This window comes from Melampsora larici-populina (genome assembly GCF_000204055.1).
Source record: "Melampsora larici-populina 98AG31 unplaced genomic scaffold MELLAscaffold_39, whole genome shotgun sequence".
NCBI lineage: Eukaryota > Fungi > Basidiomycota > Pucciniomycetes > Pucciniales > Melampsoraceae > Melampsora > Melampsora laricis-populina.
In genome coordinates, this window is record NW_006768803.1 from 782,344 (window position 1) to 800,384 (window position 18,041).

The 18,041-nt window shown below is 36.5% G+C and overlaps 3 protein-coding genes across 3 annotated transcripts; 1 reads left to right on the forward strand and 2 right to left on the reverse strand.

Moving 5' to 3' along the window:
- Nucleotides 1–605: 605 nt before the first annotated feature.
- MELLADRAFT_117492 (uncharacterized protein) lies at nucleotides 606–2,272 on the reverse strand (the record flags this gene model as incomplete). Its single annotated transcript, XM_007413877.1, has 10 exons — nucleotides 606–676; nucleotides 754–1,011; nucleotides 1,078–1,178; nucleotides 1,271–1,350; nucleotides 1,433–1,499; nucleotides 1,591–1,673; nucleotides 1,784–1,925; nucleotides 1,992–2,055; nucleotides 2,136–2,155; nucleotides 2,231–2,272. Coding segments are annotated over 10 exons (927 nt in total), but the record flags the coding sequence as incomplete, so codon positions are not given.
- Nucleotides 2,273–3,046: 774 nt separating this feature from the next.
- MELLADRAFT_90718 (uncharacterized protein) lies at nucleotides 3,047–5,915 on the forward strand (the record flags this gene model as incomplete). Its single annotated transcript, XM_007413858.1, has 8 exons — nucleotides 3,047–3,912; nucleotides 4,006–4,138; nucleotides 4,209–4,282; nucleotides 4,364–4,472; nucleotides 4,534–5,142; nucleotides 5,227–5,316; nucleotides 5,368–5,403; nucleotides 5,448–5,915. 8 exons carry the CDS (start codon nucleotides 3,047–3,049, stop codon nucleotides 5,913–5,915), a joined length of 2,385 nt encoding a protein of 794 aa, XP_007413920.1.
- Nucleotides 5,916–9,373: 3,458 nt separating this feature from the next.
- On the reverse strand, nucleotides 9,374–11,158 carry MELLADRAFT_44775 (uncharacterized protein; the record flags this gene model as incomplete). The annotated part of the gene is made up of 6 exons (XM_007413876.1): nucleotides 9,374–9,554; nucleotides 9,631–9,681; nucleotides 9,795–10,033; nucleotides 10,110–10,207; nucleotides 10,287–10,329; nucleotides 10,403–11,158. The coding sequence occupies 6 exons, from the start codon at nucleotides 11,078–11,080 to the stop codon at nucleotides 9,545–9,547; spliced, it is 1,119 nt and encodes a 372-aa protein (XP_007413938.1).
- Nucleotides 11,159–18,041: the final 6,883 nt, after the last annotated feature.

Here is an 18,041-nt window from a genome sequence, read left to right on the forward strand (position 1 = left end):
AAGATTAGTAATAGAACACAGATTGATTGTTTAAATTTGTTTTGAAGGTTTCAAAGTTTTTCAATTTCGGATGGATACTTTAATCCAATTTGATTTCTAATCTCATCAAACACCTACATATTCCAAAGAAATACGATCCAAAAAAAATCAAAACCCTCAGGCTCAATATTAAACAAGATTAGATATCGATTTGAACACTATACCTTCATCATTAAGATTGTTTCTTGATGTGACATACGAGGTGATTCGATTTGATTTGAAAAAATACATCTAGCAGCTTCATCAGCTTGCCACACTTGAAAAAAAAAACCAAACAAAATTCTCATCAAACTTTTTATACATGAGAATTTTTGAACCGGATCCACTTACTATAACCAAGTCCATCACCTATAAACTCACCACACAAGAAAACCCCAAGAAACCATCAAAACCAAACCAACCCCCAAACAAAGAAAAAAACAACGTACCAGGTATAGAAAACTCGTATTTCTTTTCAACAGGTTTTTGAAGCTTTGAATTTTGTTTTCGAATATCATCTGTATAAACATTATTTTGAACCACATAAAACTCATGAGGAGCACAAGTTGGAAAAGCGATTCTGATTTGACCCATGGAACCATAGATGGTAACTGCTCTATCATCTAAAGTTGGACGAGTAATACTAGTTTCCATAATCCTAAGATCCATAAAATTCGAGAAGATTAATCCAATCTTGGTTTATCAAAATGAGAATCTGTAAAAAGATTGACGTACCCTGGAATGATTTCACCTGAAGAGGTGGGGAATTCGATGATTGAGATGGTAGATGCGTCAATCTTTGATGAGTTTGGTTTCGCATCTGGATGACGATACATCACAGCTGAAGATTTAATCTTAGGCATCATTAAAGATTCTTCATTCAATGAGTTTCCATCATTTGAATGTTCTTTATTTCCATTCATCTTCTTAGGATCTTTTAGTAAGGTAGATTGCGGTAATAATGTCATGGCTAACATTGTCCATGAGTACGGTCTATGATTCATGAAAAGTATGAACTTTGGAATCTGTACTATGAGTTGGTATTTTGGAGTAGCTTACCCTAGATCTAGTAATCCTCCTCCAGCTAACATTGGATCGAAGATTCGATGATTTGAAGTACATTCTTTTGGATCAAATCGTATACCGAAATCAGCATGAACCTTGAATGAAAACCAAAGAAGTCATGGTTTCAGATTTCGATACTTTTTGATGATGTTTAGATTATCTTCTATTTGAAGAAAATTATGCTTACTTGTAAGATGTTTCCTATTGTACCTGACTTGATCACTTCTTGTAACTTTGTCATTAATGGAAAAAATCGTGTCCAAAGACCTACATACAACAACCATCCATTTTGTTTTGGTTTCAATAAATTAGTTTCATCCTTCAAGATTTTTTGATTTTCAAAATTTACCTTCCATCACAAAAAGTCCTTTCTCTTTTGATATCTTAAAGATTTCTTCAGCTTGTTTTGCATTTACCTTTATCGATTCGAAATACATAAAGAGTCAAAATTCTTTCATGAGTTATTGAATAAATAAATGATTGGAGAAAAGAAGGAGTGGACTTAACTGTCATTGGTTTTTCACAAAGAACATGTTTACCGGCTAAAAGAGATAATTTTGTATGTAAATGATGTAAAGAATGAGGAGAACCTTTCCACAAGAAAACCCCCAAAAAAGGAATTTTACTAAGATCAGTTACCAATGTTTTAAGATATATTAGATGTTCAAGAGATGAAGGATAAGGATAGGTATTTATATACCAATATAAACTATATCGACTTCTTGATCATTGAAAAGTTCTTCATATGATCCATAAGCTTGAACTTTTTCTCCTTTAAGTTTTTCAAAACTATTAATAAACTCTTGAGCTCTTTCGATCGATCTTGATCCAACTGCTACGAGCTATAGATTAAAATCAAACTCAATGAATTGATGTATGTGATTTATAAAGAAAAGGATTTGGTTAACCTTGTGTGATATATCGGTAACTTCTCGGGTCCTTGGATCGATCAATAAATCATCTACAAACACTCTATGACAAAAGAAGAAAGATTTTCTTGGTTCAGAAGATATGATTGGATCAAACTACCAACAAGAAGTTTACAAACTCACTTTGATATCTTACCAGCAGCCTAGAAGTACAAATACGAAGACCGATATCAACTCTTTAGATCTTTAGATGAATTCATCATCATCAAGAAATTTACCAGAATTGCCCAACGAAGAACTTTTGGATGATCGGTTGACATTTTATGAAGTTGAGAAAGATTCAAAGGTTCAACTTCAACTCGCAAAGATATAGGTATACTTATTCAAAGTCTTTATAAACTATTTGCTTCGGAACTATCAACTTTATAGTTCCGGCCCGAGTTGGATCTCATTTACCGAAAAACAGTCAAGATTTCTCTACTAATGCCAAGTTAAACTTTCATAGATTACTTGCGTACATATCACCTCATTCATAATTCTTAGACTGGATATGTGTACCCAAACTTGCGTATACATAAAATATATTTTCATCTAATCTTCCAAGAAGAATCTCAAGAATCTCTGAAATGATGTCATTCAAAACATCTTGCAAAAAGGATTCTCTAACTGGTTACTGGCAACAAAAAAACAGACTCATGTCCAGCCTAGGTTTTGAAGACTTTTTGATCATTTCTATTTAATGACAATACACCCACATCGTTGTTTGAATCATGTCAAAGCCGCCTTAAGGATGTGTGAGATGACAAAGAGGAGGAAAAAAATAATGACTCCACTGGGGCTCGAACCCAGGACAACATGCGAACACAAATGTTAAGCAGGCGCTCTACCAACTGAGCTATAGTGCCATACAGTTTTTTGGCTGTCACCTGTATGGATACCTCGCATGTCGGTGAGATATCACGTGGTGCTACATGTGTAATTTATTGTTACAGTCATCCAGTCACGTGATTCACTCCAGCTTGAATTTAAATTTAATTTTTTTGGCAAGACGTTCATGAACTGGTTTTAGGTTTTAATTTCTCATTCAACTTGCAATGACTTCTTATCAAACCAACAATACTCAAGGAAATGGACGAGGGCGAGGAAGAGGACAAGGAAGAGGAAGAGGTTTTAGAGGAAGAGGAAGAGGAACTTCAAATCATCATTCAACCAGAGAAAGTACATTGAATCCTAACAAATACTCATACCCAGCTGTTGAAGACCAACAAATGGAAGTTACAAAATCGAATCATCAATCTACTTTTACAACTTTTAACGATTTCTCAAGTTCATCAGTACCAACGAATTCATATCATCATCCATACCATCCAAGCCAACCCCCATCATTCACAAATCCATTAACCGCATCTATCAACTCAGCCATCCAAACCGTCTTACCAACCTATCCAACACCAAACCTTTCCCAACCCAATCCTATTCCTACGTTTCCTTATACCAATACTTCTCAAACTTATCAAGCTGTTCAACTTACTAGCCCGAATTACTTTTCTTCAACCGGAATGGTATCAAAGAATTCGAGTGAACCTACACGAACCTATCCATCCCAAGTGTTCCAACCTACAAACTCTCACCCAATGTATATGTCTAACCCTTATACCCAAGCATACAACGCACAAATGATATCTAACCCGACCTATCCGAATCCTTATGCACCAATAAACCATATGAATTATCCTTCAATGTACTCTCCTCAACCGATGTATTCGAGTTCACAGAATGTACCAATGAATCATTTATCAAATCAGAACTCTTTTTACTCGTCAAATCAATTACCTACTCCTCGGGTCACTTCTGAAGGATATTCGATTTCTAAAACTGCTTTAGGTGATGAAACTGGTTCGTATTCTGATCATCTTCATCAAAAACCAAAACATCAAAATCGAAATTCGAATCATGAAAAGTAAGTTGAAATTATCACAAAAGAATTAGGCTTTTCTTTGGTTTTTTTTGTAAGATGATGAATTGATTTTTTTCAAAATGAATCTTTTCTCAGATACAGATGTGAACCATGTCATCAAGACTTCCAAAGTTTTCCAAGCCTTCTAATCCACCAAAACACACATACGAAATGTTCAGAACCAGGTTGTAAATACGAAGGTAATTCAAAATCCGTTGAAATTCATGAGGTAAACTTCTTTTCTCTTCCCATTATGATTAAAGTAAGTTTTTAATGATTGGAGAATTGTTTGGATTTAGGAAGATCGTCATTTAAGATTCAAACCTGGTAAAGAACCTAATAGCAAGTCAAAAAGACCAGATGGACCAGCTGGGTAATCCCCAAAACCTTTTTCAAAAATTTCTTCAAGTTTACTAATCACTTGGTTTTATTTGGGGGGAAAAAACAAATGTAGGGCTACGATTCAAGGATTAGGATATGCACTTCAAACTGAAGAACAAGTAATGAAATGGATAGAAGAAAGACGTAAACGATGGCCAAGTTCAAAAGTGATAGCAGAAAAGGTGACATGATCTTTTTGATCTTACTTTTGAGTTCTTCATTGACTAACTTGATTTTCTTTAGGCTTTAAAGGCTTCAAAGGACTCTTCACAAACGTCTAGATCTGGTAGAGGAGAGCGTTCAGTAGGTAGAGGTCTTGTCAAGTCTGGACGCGGTAAGACTCGTGTGGGAACTTTGGCGTTGAGACAACCACGTGGTGTTACGTCTCGGGGTTCGGAAGATGGGTCAGCTATAAACTTACCTCAAAAACGAGCTCGACCGAATGAAGATGAAGATGATGAATTAGATGACGATGATGAAGATGAGGAAGCCGTATTACGTGATCGGTATTTAAAATCACGCTCCACAAATAGTGTTGTCAATACCACGAAACCTGAAGTCTTTCAAGGTAGTGTAGGTAATGATCAAGTTACGAATAAAGGTTCGGATGACGAGAATGAAGATATGGATCATATAAAAGATGCAGTGTCTAGTAAGATAGAAATCAAAGTGACCAAGATCGATTCTTTGAGACATGATCCTATCCATGATCACCAAACTGTTAATCAAACTGATCAAGTTATTCAAAAGAATATCAATGGAAAGAACACAAGGGTTTGTAAATGGTGGAAAATCAAAAGGAATTGTAAACGTGGTGATTCTTGTTTGTTTGCTCATCCTCCTCGTGATCAAGTAAGTTTTAAAGTTCATTCCGTTTTTTTGATGGGTATTTAATTTTATTTATCGTTGGGTTTATGTGGTTTGTGGGTTTCAAAGGTGACGAAAAAACAAAAGACGTCTAGTAAGAATAAAGTTACTACAAACATGGAGGTTCAGTCGGGTTCAGGATCTGGATTACTTTCAAAAGTAAGTGTGATTTTTTTTTTGCAAAATTCAAACTTTTCAAGACTGTTATAGGCCAAGAATCAACATATCAATCAAGATCTGAAAACAGTGTGTTGAGGTTTTGTTTTTTTCGGTTTTTTCGGTTTCAATAGTTGTTAGAAAAAGATATTCAACAGGATATAGCCGATTTAAGTTCAGTGATTAGTTTTTTGGTCGAGAATGATTTTTTAGAAAACACTGAGATGGAGATCGGAGAAGAAAGATTGATCGAATCTATTTTACCTGATGATCGGTCTACTACTCTATCTGTTCATCCAACATCGATTCTACCCAAGTTATTGTCAAGTGATGCATTGAGTGGGTCTGAAGAGTTTGATACTGAAGATGATGATGATGATGATGATGATGATGATGATGAAGATGATGATGAAGATGATGAAGATGATGATGAAGGGATTGAAGACGTAAAAGATCAAGACAATGGTTTGGGGAAAGTTAAAGTAGAAGATCAAGAAGATAGTTTGGGGAAAGTTAAAGTAGATAGTTTGGTAGCTGATTTGACTAGTCTTGATGAGAGATCAGTGATAGAACCTATTCGTCTCACTGAAGTAGTCACTTAGCTCAGTTCTGTAACACACTAAAAGTTTACATTTGGAGGATAAACTTTAGTTAGCTAGGAAGATAGGTGTTAGTTTTTAGATATCATTGGGTTCTGTTACACCTTATAACTTGCTTAGAATTGCTACAAAAGTACATAGGTTGATGACTTTTTGTTTTTATGATTAGTCGTCTTCATCTTATTAGAATCTTTTGGAAATAGACATTACTTTATACCAGATTTCTTATCTAAGATATAATTATTAAATTTGTAAAAAAACTCCATTTAATGCATAGATTTTGTTTTTTTGGTTTCTTTATTTTGGGACTTATTTGATGAAATGATTTAAATTGAATCTTTTTTGAACATTTACTTGGGGTTTTTAGTAGGTTTTGAATCAAGTTTTTATGAATTGTTTTGTTTGTATAGGTTTTCTTTTATGGGATTGGGATGGATTAGAAGAGTGTAAATATGTGTTGATGATAAGAAAAGGGTTGAAATAAGTATCATATTTTAATCTTGATTTGAAGTCAAGAAAAGTGTTGGTAAATAGGATGAATGTAATTATACAACTTATTGTGATGAAAGAAATATAACGAAAAGCATCTGAGAGGTAATCTCAGCATAGGAATCAAGCGTGATGATGTACCACTGAATGTCAATCCATAACACAATTTGGTATTCATATCAAAGCTTCACGTGTGGTGTACATCACTCTTTTAGCAGTAAAGTAATGATGGAAATGTGCATACAATGGAGTCAAGCAGACTTCTCCGGGATATAGAGTTGTTCTGAAATCCCTGCTAATCTTATCAAGTTTGGCTATGACGAAATTTTTCAAAGGTCTTTGTAAACCATCATGCGGTATACCAAATGGTTTGGAAAACATACAAACATACTCTCGAGTCTCGATCACATTTAAGACTTGCTATACTACCCTATATCCATCGATATATTTGAACGTTTGGATATTGTATTGGCAGTTATGACTTAATTTCCCTACGGTCCATTGATCACTGTCTAATACCTATGGCTTCAAGCAATCAAAGTCGCGATTGATATAAGCTCAACTAAGCCCCTCTTTGCGCGTTCGCCGCGCCCTATATCTGACAAAACGTTTACGTGATAAAAGTGGAGAACGAAGAAACCAAGGAGATGTGACATACTTGCTCACAATTGACTTCTACACAACATGAGACCCAGACCCAGCTACATCTTAAGATTTGACACGCCGGAGGTGACGTGAGCAAATGCGGCATCCTGTTCCAAGACTTTTGCCATGAAAAATTCCATGGCCCCAGGCCGATGGCTCAGCCAATTTCTCCTCTCTGTTCATTCCACTAGGTACTGCGTCAAAGAATTCACAATTGGTAAAAAGTTTATGTGATACAAGTGGAGAGCGAGAAATCGACAGGAATATATGTGTCAGACACGAGCACAACTGGCTTTGGCTCGCAATATGAGACTCAGACCAGCTTACATTTTCAACGTTAACACGATACAACTCTGAGGAAGTGACACGAGCAAACGCAGCATCGGGTTCCAGGATTTGATCACATGAATTGAGAGAATTGAGCAACCAGCAGCTCAGTCAATCCCCTCTCTTTGTCCTTTCCGCTTTCTATTCACTTCTGATAGCGACAAGTAAAAGAAATCATGATCACCAAAACCTTGACGTGATACAAGCGGAGAGTGAAGAATTGAAGGACATCTATTTATCTTACAACACGACCACAATTGGCTTTTGCACAATATGAGACTCAGACCAGCCTACATCCTCAAAGTTAAACACAACTCTGAGGAAGTGAAGCAAGGAAATCCAGCATCGTGTTCCAGGATTTGATCACATGAGAGAATTGAGCAGCCAGCGGCTCAGCCTACTCTTTCTTCTGCTGGTTTCACAGTGCACTGCTCGTAGTTTCACACAAAGGGTATTGCAATTGATACAACATTTACGTGATATGAGCAGAGAATAAATATTCAGACGGGCAAAATCAGGTTCTCCACAATATGAGACACGATTCTACGTGTCGAAAGTCAATACGATACAACTCTGAGGAAGAGATGCAAACGACTGCAACGTCGTGTCACCAGTGTCAGGACTCGATGAGCACAAAAGAATTGGAACTCAGTGGCTCAGCCGTTCTTCACAGGGTATGGAAGTTTGACTCCTTTGCTAATTGCTCCCTCACTTTTCGATCATCTTGTTGTTTTGCTTGACCTGCCTAATTGTCTTGGTATGTTTCCCCATTATTTTTATCATCCAACTGGCTACAATTAGCTTTTTAGAAATATATTTTCTAAATGACCTGATCTCATATATGGTCACCCTCTTGACTGTCTTGATTGGTTTAGATATCATAGATTTTCATTCGAAAAACGTCTTCGAAGTCTTGTTGCTTTATTTTCTTGGTGAGTCTTGGAATACGTAAACTTTTAATTTTTGTCACGGATTTGTTCGTCTAACACTTATAGTAAACCAATTAGATATCTCATCATGAATCTCGCCATCCTCGCTGCGATCCTCACAATATCCGTATCTTTGATTCAAGCCGCATTCATCAGCGATATCTCAAGCAAACTAGGGACCTCACTGGGTGAAGATGGTCTGACTACTTTCAACAAAGGATCCTCAGCTGAAGAGCATATGACTATGAACCCTGTCACGCCTCAGTCAGATTGTGACTCAAGCCCTGGTACCCCTGGGTCTATCGATCGGATTCTTACGGCCCACCAAATTGACTCGCCTGGAAGTTCATCCAAAAGTTGGGAATTCTTTGACACCTCAGAATCATCTTCCCCTTCATCTACTGTTACCGAAGAATTCGAGACAGATCATGAATATGAAAAACCCGGGTGTTTGGCTTCTCACTTAAATGGTTTTCGTCGTTTTTTAAGAACACTCGGATTCCGAATCTACCCTGTTGACTAAGCACCATTTCCACCCCCCAAAAAAAACCTCAAATTCATTCCAGTCAAATAATGAGCATCCAAAAGTGTGTTTTTGGGTTGTTTCAGAACAATTGAATATTTATCCGGAAAAAAAAATCTTTTCTTCTCGAATCTGGCTGGAAACTGGAAAGGATTTGAAAGATTCAAAGTAGAAACATCAAATGTGAGGGCTAGATCAGGTGAAAATTTAATGACTAGTGAATTTGCTTTCTTCTTTTCTCTTTTGTTGTGGTAACTTTGGATATATATATTTGTAGTTACAATATTAGCAGGATTCAAGTTCAAAACAGATGCCAAAATCAGAGCTCATATAGAAGTGAGCATAGTTGGAGATTTCTTCAACCACTCTTAAATTTTACATCCCACTTTCTCCCGTCTTGTTTCCTGATTGCTCCCTGCTCATCATCTGATGACATGATCAACATGACCTGAACAGGTGAGCTGAGCCTTCCTCAGTCTTCATTCATTAGACAAGAACTCTCATTTGCCCAGGTCTCCTCAGGCCTCTTCAAATTTAGCCAGATGATGAAAAGATAATGATGGTAGAATCTGTAACATCTTTTAATCTATATAAAAGCTGAAGATCACCAAACATGACAGATTTGATATTGTGGTTGATTAGAAATAGCAATACATGTGACATAACACCCTCGCCTATTTAGCACACTCCAAACCACCAAAATGAGTTCACACCAGTGTCTATCCCATTCTACGCGCGAGGGATGAAGAAAAAAGTCATCAGGGAGATGTCAAAAAAGGTAAAAATGTACACAGAGAAAACTCACTTTCGTGCTAAATCATCCGGAGGTCGTTTCGTCTGAGCAAAAGTAAGAATCCTAGTTTAAAAAAAGAGGAAAAGAAACACACCCTCAATTTAATCTAAAATCCTAAACATCTTTTTGTTTTATTCAAGAATCCAATTTAGAAATCTGTAAAACGGAATTCATACCTTTTTAAACTTTGAATATATTTTCTACTAACTTCATCATTTAAAACATGTGCTACATTATTACTAAAAATCTTTTCACGTCCACTACGTTCATGAATCCCTACCATAGTCACTCCAATTGGCCATGGTGCATTTCCAATCGAAAGTCTTAAGTATGCATCATTTGCTTTGATATATTCACGTGTTTGCATGTTATGTACGATTTCTGCAACTGCTTGAAGTACATCTGGTGCAAGATCCTACGAAGAAAAATACGATCGGGATTAGATGGAATTGGGATGTGGTGGTTGGGTTGGTTATGGGTTTATTACGTACTCTTTTTCGGAGGGATTTGAAGAGGGGTTTCAAGTATTCTGCAGATTGCTTTTGGGTTGCTGCTACTAGTTTTCCTTGCGTACTACGTCTGATATGGTCTGGGTTTCAAATATGACAGGTGTTTTCTGAGTTGATAATTAGTGAGGCATAGGTATGATCAAATCCAGAAACCCTTACCTGGTCTCTCTGCCATAGATTGTTCCCATTCCTTTAATACACGCTACAAGAAACAGATTGGGAATGAGTCAGCTTGGATTGATTGAAAAGGTTAAGATTTGAACCAAGTTACTTACTTTCAGAGCAAAATAAATCTGAGGATAAATCTTACGTGGATCCGTTTTGATTAATTCAAGATCAACGGTCACTTCAGCGTCTTCTGCATTTTTCATGTCTCCATCCATCTCATCACCCGAACCAAGTTTGCCATCTTTATTCATATTCGAATCACCTTTCACATTTGCATCTCTTGCTCTTTTAGCTAATTCTTCTAAATCCATATTACCTTCTACACCTTCTAAAGCTCTCATTAATTCATTCCGTCCACCTTCAGTACGTTCTTCAATTAATTGTAATGCTCTAAGTCTTAATCTACGTTCTTTATCACTTTCACCAAACAATCGAATCGGTTGTCCTCTAGATCTTAATCTACGTACTGCTTCTTCATTTGAAATATTGAATAATTCAGGTACGACTTGATCATTTTCGTTTTCTAAACCATTGGGTGTGGCTTGACCATCAAGTGATGTATTAATACCTTCCTTTGATCCTGATGGAATCAATCGATCTTCTGTCTCTTTAAAATTTGCTTGTTGTGAAATTGTTCGTTTTCTTTCTTTTTCTTCTCTTTCTGCTTCTAGTTTTGCTTTTTCTATATCCCCTTTTCTCATATATTTCTTCGGTGCTGGTCCTTCATTTGATGTGAGGTTGGTTAGTTTCCGCTTTGATTCGATCTGGGCCTTTAAGCTGTCCATGTTTTGAGTGATTCGAAAGACCAGTAGGTATTCAAAAATCTAGTTGATTATAGAGCTTCGTGATAAGGTGAGAGGTTGTGACGATTGTGGGGTTGGTTGGTTGCAGTGAGTCGCTTTCAATTCCAATTTCCCATGCAGCTGTCAGCTACCGGGGCCGGGGTTCTGATAGGCCGGGTAAAATAAAATAGATATCCGATGGACCGAAACATGGGTGGGGTGAGACCTGGTGAGACAGGCCCCCGGATAGCTCCTATGGAGCATACCGACGAAAAAACCTCGAAAATTCAGTTATTCATACCTGAATTTAAAGGTTTGGGGGGCCAAGAATACCTCTTTTGTCGGTAACATTTTCGACAAAATCACGAAAAAATGCCAAAAAATTCCTTGCAAGTCCCTAACATGCAAAACTAGCCTAGGAAAAGCTATGAAATCTTGAATTAATTCCTCCGAGGTCGCTATGATCAATTCCAACAGGGTCAAAAAATACCTTTTTCGTCCCTAACATCAAGAAATTTCCAAACCCAAAAGATACCTTTTTGGTCGGTACCTTTGGTAGGAGCTATCCGGGGGCCTGGTGAGACTGAGTGAACAAGTGTAACGGGCACTGTATTTAGTGCTTACGTTATGCTATTCCGGGAAGGGAATTAAGTCTCTAAGGGTTAAGAGAGTGTACTTAAGGATCTTAATGGATAAGGCAATAAGGATCTTATAAGGGGTTATTGTCAGCCCTGAGTACATACACATGTACCCAAAGACTAACTTGTAAATATAAATATTATTCATAAAACCCAAATACATGTACATATATTTTAGAAACATATGTAACATGTAATAAGATATGTATAAAACACTAATTACATATATACGTAATCAAGAACTAATATGTAACATATAAGATTACATACAAAAAACAATAGTAACATCTCATAACTCAGTATCAAGAGTTAAAAATGCTTATATAGCATAAAACACTTAATGACTACTGAACATAACATTAAGTGTAAGTAATTATAAAAATAATAAAAATAATAACTATAAACCTAATATTGTAACACTTGTGTATATCACAATATTAGGTTTAAAGAGCTGAATATATAAACCCAAACTCAGTTCATCCTCAGGGAAAAAACCAAGTTTATACATACCACTTTCTAAAGAACCTTCAAGAGTTCAATTAGAATAAATATCAAGAGTATTACAAATAGTAATACTAGTGATTCATTCTATTCACCTTGATCTTTCCTGACTAGATCCTAGTAAGTACACTTCACTTCTGGATCCTCTACTTTCCCCAAGTAGCAACTATCTTAGGTTGGTGACCTCCAAGTTAATAACCAATAGGTTGGTGACCTCTAAGTTAATAACCATCAGGTTGGTGACCTCTAAGAGATAACCAAGATAAGTGATCTTTATAATCACTCTTTATCCAATTACCAAGAAGGATATTGGAGAACATTGGGATCCTGTTCTCATCCCTTACTTAATTGTAAATCAAATCTCTTCTTTAAGAGTCAACTAACTGTAGTCTGCCAGGATTTGTCCTAGCAGACTCCTTAGTTGTTTAACTTTCTACTACTCTTCTCCTACTCATATCAGCTCTCTCTCTTTCCTTCTTCTACCCTTGTAACTAGTTATAATCTGAAATATAATAATATTTATTATACTTCACCACCTACCTAGTCCCAATACTACCATCTAGTGAGTGTAGCCTCCTTTCAAAGAGCCACTACCCTCACAGTTATAAGAGGATTATTGAGAATGAATGATATGAAGATTGGTAATTGCTACAGCCCTTTGCATAATTGATGACTTTGAAGAAAAAAAAACCTTGAGTTTTCAAATAAAAAACCTTGAGTTTTGTCAAAAAGCTGCTGAGTTTTTCAAAAAGTCAGTGAGTTTTTTTTGGAAACCTGGCTCAGTAAGTCTAAAAGAGAAAGAGCTCGCTCAGTTTTTGAAAGACTCAATGAGTTTTTGAAAAAAACTGAAAAAAACTTGCAGATTTTTTTGAAAACTCAAGCGTTTTCTCTTTTTCCAAAGTCATCAATTTTGCAAAGGGCTGTATCTTTGATAAGATGAAGATATCCTAAATGAGGATGAGAGAAATAAGAGATAACTAGATGACTAAGGAATACAAGAGAAGGACTCGAGGTGTTCCTTATAAGAGAGTTACAAGATGGCGGTAAAGGGCAGAAGGCCGGTTATCGAATAGCCGGTATTACAATGTAGTATTAGCCATTTACAGTTGGCTGTTATGATGGCGAATACAAGTGGTGATACAGTAGTTGTGACATGTGTCATGTTTGGATACAGACTAAGAATAAGTATCCCTGCTACACAAGAAACAAACAGTGACTCTCCGACAAAGACTTGACCAACACTTCCATCAACCACTGTCTCAAAACATAAAAGTTCAAAAGGAGTTTACTCAAGGAAAGAACTTTATGATGGATTTGCATGTGTCTAATGATGCACTTTTCAATGCACATTATATGTGCAATCATCAAGGTCATTTGGACGCGGTGAATGTAAGAAGCACAAAGCCTCATCAAAGGCAATGCTGAAGATGATGTAATTGATTTGCTTGGTTCATGCTTGTCATGAGATTTGGATAAAGTTTTGATTCTGATTTTAAGGATATCCAAGATATCTGGTGAACAAGAAGGGAAGACTATTCATGACTTTACAGACAAATCAATCCCTCATTTTGGTTTCATGAAACCAACTCCATTTAGAAGTATGCAGACCTATTTAAAACTCTAATCTAGACTTCTCAACACCTTTAGGTGAGTTTATTGATTGTATCCTCTTATTCTATACCATGTCCCACTGAAAAAAACTTGACTATAATCAAGGTTGCCACTATACTATACTATACTATACTATACTGCACTGTACTATACTGCATCTGAAATATACTCGGTATAGTATAGTTCTAAACATAGTATAGTATAGTGCAGTATAGTATAGTATAGCTTAAATATACTGAAGTATAGTCAGTTTTTTTTTGAAACTTGTATAGGCATCTTTCAGGATATTTGGTAAATCCAACTATACTGGGTATATTTTTCAGTATAGTATAGTTGAACTATAATATACCCATAGTATAATATACTAGTATAGTATAGTGGCAGCCTTGCTATAATGTTTTTAAAAAAAATTGGTTAAAGGATTCTGGAGGATAGTATAATTTGACCAACATTAAATTTGAAAGATAGAGCTTTACACCAAAAGTTATGATTCTATTGTAAAAATTACCATTTAATTTTCTACTTGTTCTAAATTAAAAGGGCTGATGAAGGTCAAAAATATTCTCCTGAAGTGTTCCAACCAGTTGAACAAAAGATTTCAAGTTTTCTATACCTGAATGAGTTGTCTTCTTTATCATCTTTATTGATTATCAAGTTACATTTTTTTTCACTTTGCTTGGGGTTTCTGGTTTGGTGTATTCATAGGTGATTGAGCTGAGTGATCATATTTCAGTATTAAGCAGTAAAGTAAAAGGAAACTGATGAAATCATGAGTCCTTAGGGTGACACTGGTAAGCCAATGAAACAGTAAGATGTAAAATTTTGTAGAAAAATCAAATCAACTTGTAACAATATGTCATCTTAGAAATCAGATTTAGATTAAAGTTATTCATCTAGAAATTGAAAATCTTTTTACAAAACAAAAATGTGGTTTCTTTTTGGATATCAGGAATCATAGATCATGATTAGGTTCTAATGATTGAACTTTTTTGTTTTGTTTTAATAAACTTCCCTCCTTTGATCAAAATCTGTGATGAAGCTTAAATCAAAATCCATACACAATCAATTTCCAACTCACTTTTACATACAAACCCATTGTCCTTTTCTCCAAAGTTCAAATTCAAGATACTTTTTTATCACAGCTTTTGATCTAGTTCAAAAGGCTCACTACACTTAAGCCTTGATATATGAAATGTTCCAATTTGATTGTGTAACAAAACATAATTCTTAAGACCATTATTTTTGTACAGCTGTTTTGAGAAAAAATGTTGTTGTCCTGGTTTTTTTTATTTTAAAGTTACAATAAAGATTACTGGTGTAGACTCTACATATGAGCACAGTTGTAGTTGATAATGTGCTAAACTTCAAAGATTTCACCTTACTGGCAAGCCTTGAAAAAGCAACAGAGGTTGTGCATTGTGGATACAAAGGAAGTAAAGAATTGTGATCATTTGCAATCTTTGCAGCCTTGAGAAAGGTGAGTACATCTCTTATGTAGAGTTTGTGTGAGTGTTTTTAGTGCAATTTCAAAATAACAAAAACTATCAGGATGAGATTTTTTCTCAAAACAGCTGTAGAATTTGAAGTTTTTTTATTTGTTTTTGATCAACTTTTTATTTTTCCAAATCAACTGATCATCAATTCTATTTTCTTTTATACATACATTTCTGTAATTTATTTTTGGAGAAATGAATTTCAAAAGATTAAAGATTTGTATGAAACTAAAAACCAAACTACTGGTACAACCCAGTAAAGGTCATTGATCAATGAGATCATTTTGATGATCAGTGATGGGTTTACTTTCAGGTTTGGTCAACTGTATTTGTAGTCCTTGTCATTTGTAAATTTGGAAAGCACTTCCAAATGTGTAATGCCGTTGAATAATAGTGGCCACAGAAACCAAGGCCCTGTTTGGTATGGCTTACGCCTTTTGAAAACGTATTAATGGGTAATAGATTATGCAATGCAAAACCTGTTACGTTTTGAAATCTAGTTTCAAAATCTGTAAAAACCATTAATCACTTTTTCAAAGTGAAAAGGGATCGATGCTGTTTGGTACGTACCAAACACCATCATCCATAATCCACTGTCACGATGTCCGACTCCGAGTCCGATTCCGAAAATTCGCGATCCACCATCTCCTTGGTCGAATACTCGTCATCCATTGAAGACCTGATGGACGACTCCATGGACGACCTGAGCACTAGTTCTCAGTCGGATTCATCATCTTCAGATGATGATGACATAATCATTGCAGCAGCTGTTCTCGAGATTGAAGAGAAGGAACGTGAGCAACGCTACGCCAGGATTCCTTGTAGGACTTCAAATCTTCGAGGCTATGCTTATGAGAAAGAACTACTTGAAGGTAGTAATGTCCGCTTTCTGGAGGTCTTGAAGCTTGAAAAGCACGCCTTCAAACATCTAATGACATACCTCAAGCCTCTATTGGAGCCTTCAGAGCACATATCAGTCAATGAACAAGTAATGATCTTCTTATTCATCAGTGGTCATTCAGTAGAAATGAGACATGCTTCAGAGCGATTCCAACACTCCACGGAAACAGTCCATCGATATTTTCATATTGTTCGAAATGCTCTAGAAAGCCGTGTTGATTCTGTCATCATTCAACCAGGACCTGATTCTCCGATACCCGACGAAATAGTTGACAATCCTAAGCTCTATCCATGGTTCTCTCGCTGCCTTGGAGCTCTTGACGGCACTCACATAGAAGCTCAGGTCAAATTTGCTGACAGATCTAAACATCGAAATAGACATGGAACATTATCACAAAACGTACTAGCCGCTTGTTCATTCAATATGAAGTTTTTATTTATTTATGCTGGGATAGGAGGCAGGGCACATGACTCCTTTGTGCTCACCAGAGCACGTGAGAATGGAGCTTTCATAGTACCTGAAGGTCAGTATTCTTCTTGATCTAATTTTTCATCCAACATCTTAATTCAAATATGTCTTTGTAGGGAGATACTATTTAGGTGTTTCTGGTTATGTACATCGCTCAGATGTGTTCATTCCATACTCAGGTACTTGTTATCATCTTCAAGAGTGGCACATTGGAAACCGTGCACCACGTACTCCTCGTGAACTTTACAATCTACGTCATGCTACAGCACGAAATGTCATTGAGCGCATATTTGGTGTCATGAAGATGTGATCTCAGATCATGAAATACATGCCACATTTTGATCTAGAAGTTCAATATTCACTAGTGGTAGCATGTGCAGTTCTACACAATATCATTCGAGATGCAGGACCTGAAGACTCTTTCTATGACGAGTTTGACCGCTTACAACGGGAGGAAGAGAATACTCAAGATTTGGCATGGGCACAAGCTAGAGCAAACAATGAATATGAGGAGCCTGACCTTGGAATTCAGAATGAGGCACATGCTCAGAGGGATGCAATGGCTCAAGAGATGTTTAATGATTATTTGGCTCATCCACGTAGACAGTGGAGATGAAATCTAGTTTAATTACTCATCCAGGTAGACAGCAGACAAGAATTATTGATGTCTCACAGCATGAGATAATGTAAATACAAATTCAAGAAATTATACTGGTGTGATCTCATTCTTCAGCCAATCCCATTGCATATCATCCGGCAGTGAATTAAAAAAGAAAGCCTTGTCTTCAGTGTTTAAAATGATTGCTGCTTTCATCTTCTCATCTTTGTCAGTAATCATGGATGCTATTTTAGATCGGAAGACCTCCATGGCCTTGGCTTGCTCCGGATACTTCTCCTTCCTTGCATGGATGAGACTCTGGTGGTGAAGTCGCTCCAGTGCAGCAGCCTCCGCATTAGCCTTCCTTTCGTTTCGCATGGTTTCCATTTGCAGTTGCCTTTCGTATCGTATCAACTCCAGTTGAGCTTGTCTTTCTTCACGCATTCTAATGTTCTCCTTACGATCATGTTCTTTAGCAGCCAAATTTGCCTTGCCAACCTCAACTAGTCCCATCAAGGCATCAGCACTACTCGGCTGGTTTGATTTCTTACGATGTGGGCAAGGCTTTGGGGAAAAAGGAGCTGGTCGTTTAGCATTAGTCGGCTTGGGTGGAGGAGATGGCGAAGTTGGAGGTAAGGAGGATTCAGGCAATACTATCGGTGCGATAGCCTGGTCTAGCACAGCTGTAGGTGTTGGATTATTGGTTGATCGATTGGTTTGATTGTTAACAGTCAATCGATCGGCCGTATCGTTC